The sequence below is a fragment of the Erigeron canadensis genome, chromosome 7 (assembly GCF_010389155.1).
Source record: "Erigeron canadensis isolate Cc75 chromosome 7, C_canadensis_v1, whole genome shotgun sequence".
NCBI lineage: Eukaryota > Viridiplantae > Streptophyta > Magnoliopsida > Asterales > Asteraceae > Erigeron > Erigeron canadensis.
In genome coordinates, this window is record NC_057767.1 from 34,876,192 (window position 1) to 34,880,412 (window position 4,221).

General features: G+C 29.6%; 1 protein-coding gene across 1 annotated transcript; it reads left to right on the forward strand.

Annotated features, from left to right (window-relative positions):
- Positions 1-1,621: 1,621 nt before the first annotated feature.
- Positions 1,622-3,279, forward strand: LOC122607200 (FCS-Like Zinc finger 8-like). The gene is made up of 2 exons (XM_043780125.1): positions 1,622-2,596; positions 2,998-3,279. The coding sequence occupies exons 1-2, from the start codon at positions 1,845-1,847 to the stop codon at positions 3,071-3,073; spliced, it is 828 nt and encodes a 275-aa protein (XP_043636060.1). The 5' UTR covers positions 1,622-1,844; the 3' UTR covers positions 3,074-3,279.
- Positions 3,280-4,221: the final 942 nt, after the last annotated feature.

Below are 4,221 nucleotides of genomic sequence, written 5' to 3' on the forward strand. Positions count from 1 at the left end.
TCCTTTACATTGACAACTTTTTCATTTTTGACCCAAAAAGCGAAAAAATATTATAGTTTTTTATATAAAAAATAATAACTTGTCAATCTTTTACATAAACATAAAATAGAAAATTAACTAATATTAGTTATTCACACCATAACTTATCTCTTTCTTATATATCATTAATATCGAGCATTATACAATTTTGGTTGTTATTGACATAACAACCAACTATTTTTTTATTAACTGTAAGTTAGTAGTTAATAATTAGCATTAGAAACATCACAATAACATTCAATTAGACATTATATGTAACTTGAGTTATGCTGTCTGCGATGATATTCAAGACTCTTAAAAATAATTATTCTAGTTAAACAACCAAACTAGAGGTGCAAATACCAGTTAACCGGTTTTGGTTATTTTTTTTAGTAACCGAAACCGGTTATTTTTAAAAAAAAAAAACCGATTTCGGTTAACTAGTACCGGTTAATAACCGGTTTGGGTTCTAAAAAACTATAACCGATGTAATCGGTTTCGGTTAATAATAACCGGTTAACCGATCCCGGTTAACCTATTTCCGGTTTTTTTTAACCGGTCTCACAACAACACTTGCATACTTGAGCTGCTTAATTAATTCTTACTAATGTGAACACATTAAATGACTTGTGATAATAGTCTCTTTATATTTGATCGACTCCATCAACTCTAGCTGCTTAGAGTTGCTTGGAGCAGAAACAGAACACAGCAAGCAAGCATTACAAACACAACCGAAACAGGAGCAGCAAGCAAGCAAAAACAACAACTCAACCGAAACAGGAGCAACAACAGCATTAGCTGGATCACAAACACAACAGAAACTACAAACCGGCTTGATTTTCAAACAGAAACAGAACACAACAAGACAGAAACATAACACAGCAAAAGCAGAAACTAAATAATATTATATATTATTAATAATATATAGGTTAACCGGTTATAGGTTATTTTTACTTAAAAAAACTGGTTATCGGTTAACCGGTTAATAATCGATTATTGTTTTGAAATCCATGATCGGTTACTAACCTACGGTTAATAATAACCTATAACCGGTACAGTAATAACCGGTTAGTAACCGGTTAGGTTAATCGGTTTTTTTTAATAACCGGTTAGGTTAACCGGTTTTTTTGTGCACCTCTAAACCAAACAACCATGTATTCTAGTTAACCAATTATAGGATATGATTTTAAAAGTTTTTATAAAAATTGATAAAAATATGATTTTTTTTTTATATATATCATATCTATACAATATATGTAAAAAATATATATTTATAATTCTTTTTAAAAGGCTAAAAACTATGTATTATGATATTCCCACACCAAACCTAATATTACAAAGCAATTTAAATCATTTTGGAGTTACTTGCTTTTGTCGTTTTGTCCATATATATTACTCGTAGATTACTATCCTATCAAATTAAACATCTTTTACATACATACGACACATTTAGTAGTTATATAAATGGTGTTTAATAGCTATAAGCGAATTTAATGACACTAAACTTCCTATTGCACACGCCTCTTTCAATCCTTCTCTCTTCCTTATCCTTTATTAAAAACCCCAAAACCATCCACAACCAATTAACACTTCCTCCTTTTTTTTTTCTCTCTTTTTTTTTTCTTGTGTTTATTTTTAAGAGTAAATGGGAAGATTGAATCTTAAAAAATCTAATTTCAATTTTGTTACCAATACTTGGGTTCTAATAAGAATCACTTCTTGTTTTTCTTGAAAAGAAAATAACATTCTTGTTATTTTTGGTTTCTATTTCCAGCTTGAAATCTAGTGCAACATTTTGATCATATTTTTCTGTGCTTTTTTTAGTAATGTTGAGGAATAGATTGAGAATTGTAACAAAACAATCACCAACAATCATGACTGATCATCAAACTACTTCATCTCAAACAACCCAAAACACGACCCGACCCATTTCATCTTTTCTTGGTTCTCCAAGGTTACTATTTTCTCCAGCTTCATTTCTTGACACCCATAAACAAATTTCCAATTTTGGAAAGAACCCATTTCAGCTAATCAAAAACCCAGAAAAACCCACAAAGATTTTCCGAAAATTCAATCAAATATCTGAGAATTTTGATTCTGAAGGAATTGCACTTGCACTTGTTCTTATTCAAGAAACTTCTAAAAATAGCAACATTTGTAATAAAACTAATAGTAAGAAAATCTTATTTGGAAACAATTTAAAGATAAAAATCCCATCACTTGACCCATTTCTTACCGGGTCACTGGAATCACCAGGTGATTTTGGGATCAAAACCAGGAATATTTCTCAACTTACTAATGGGCCAACACTAACCGGGTTTGGGTCAGGGTTCGGATCCGGGTCGCCTAAATATAGTACTGGGCCTTTGTCTTTGAAGGAAATGGAGCTTTCAGAAGAGTACACACGTGTGGTCTGTCATGGGCCTAACCCGAAAACAACCCATATTTATGATAATTGTGTTGTGGAGAGGTGTTGTGGAATTCGGGTCGGGTCAGCAGAACCAACATTGGATGTAATTAGCTTTTGTCACACTTGTAGGAAGAATCTTGGTGAAGACAGTGATATTTTCATGTACAGGTTAATAATCTTAAATTTTGTATCTTAGTTTTTTTTTTACTAATAAATTTATTAAGAAATATTAATAGTTATTTTGTAATTTACTTTTCTTTTTTTTAAGTGCTAATTCTCAATTGCTAAAAAAGATCTTGTTTACTCAAAATTTGCAAGTAAATAATTAGTTACATGTAAAATGCATCAGCACATCTAAGGGTATTAAACTACGAACTTTTTTGGATGTTTAAAAATTAAAATGTTACATACATCTCGAAAATAACAATATTTCATCTAGTTACCTATTTATATATATAAAAACAATAAAATGCGTATTCAAAAAACCACATTAGTAAGTTAAATTTTTACATTATCTTGTGGAATTATTGATGAATCCTGATTAGTTGAATTCTTTATATGTTTAACAGGGGTGAGAAAGCTTTTTGTAGTGAAGAATGCAGATGCCAAGAAATGATTTTGGATGGATTGATGATGAATTACTAAAAGTTGTGGCAGATGACTATTTTGCCCCTACACACACCTGAAGTTTGACCATGATTAAAGAGATATTTTAATAATGTTAAATAAAATTTTGAGATTTTGTTTGTTTGCAAGATGTAGTGTTAGAACTAGAAGTAGGTGATGATTTTGGCTTTTCCGTTTGTTAATTGTCATGTATTTTATTTATTTTTATTTCTTTCTTTTACCAATTCTGGTATCCTCCTATCTTGAGCATCAATAGTGATGAGAGTGAGATTTATATATAATAATGTGAAAACAAAAATATATATATAAATAAACAAAAGGTGTCATGATGATGTTAATATATACTTTTAAATGTTATCATTTGCTCTTTATGCTTTTGTTTTTACTTTGGACTTTGCATTATGGTTTAATTCCAATTTTCAATCATCGTATTTCTTTTTCGGTTACATGTTTCAAAAAACTTGTAACACAATATATTAGTATGGAATGGTATCAATAAAGATGTAACTTGATGGAAAAATCACTCCCATGTTAATATTTTAATGTATCAAAAACTAATAATAAAAATCCATGTTTATTTTATGAAATAAATCAAAAAATTAATATATGAGTGATTTTTCTTATAATTTACATGCCTAATAACATCATACGCACTTCCTCCTATAGTTATTTAACAATAAAACGAAGTAATGATTGAATATGTTGTTTTATATGTATAGTATTAGTGCCTAGACCCGTGCGATGCACGGACAACTTAAAATTTTAATGTAAATTGTATAGATCTTTGAGTACGCAACTTCTGAACATATTATATATCATAAAGCAATATGTCACAATTTACTGGAGTTGGAATTAATCCATCGTACCCATGCCAAAATAGTAACAGTAATAACATTTACATGCTCGTATTATTAGATTGAAGATCGGCAAGAAGAAGAAAGTGTAAAGACAATAATGATGATTGTTATCAGAACCAAACTTAATTCATGTGCACATCTTATGTAAAGCAAATACATACTATTGGAGATAAAAAAAAAAACATGTCAAATTTGGTATTAGTGAAGAATATGGTATCTAACTCGAACAGTTGGACACATTTGGTATTAGTGAAGAATGATTTAGTTGATGGATCTGCTAAGGATATCATCTTATGATTTGCAACTTCA

Excerpts from the sequence above, each read along its gene's own strand:
- LOC122607200 (XM_043780125.1), top strand. The coding sequence starts at position 1,845 with ATGTTGAGGAATAGATTGAGAATTGTAACAAAACAATCACCAACAATC. Across the intron at positions 2,597-2,997 it reads AGTGATATTTTCATGTACAG|GGGTGAGAAAGCTTTTTGTA; the intron begins GTTAATAATCTT and ends TATGTTTAACAG.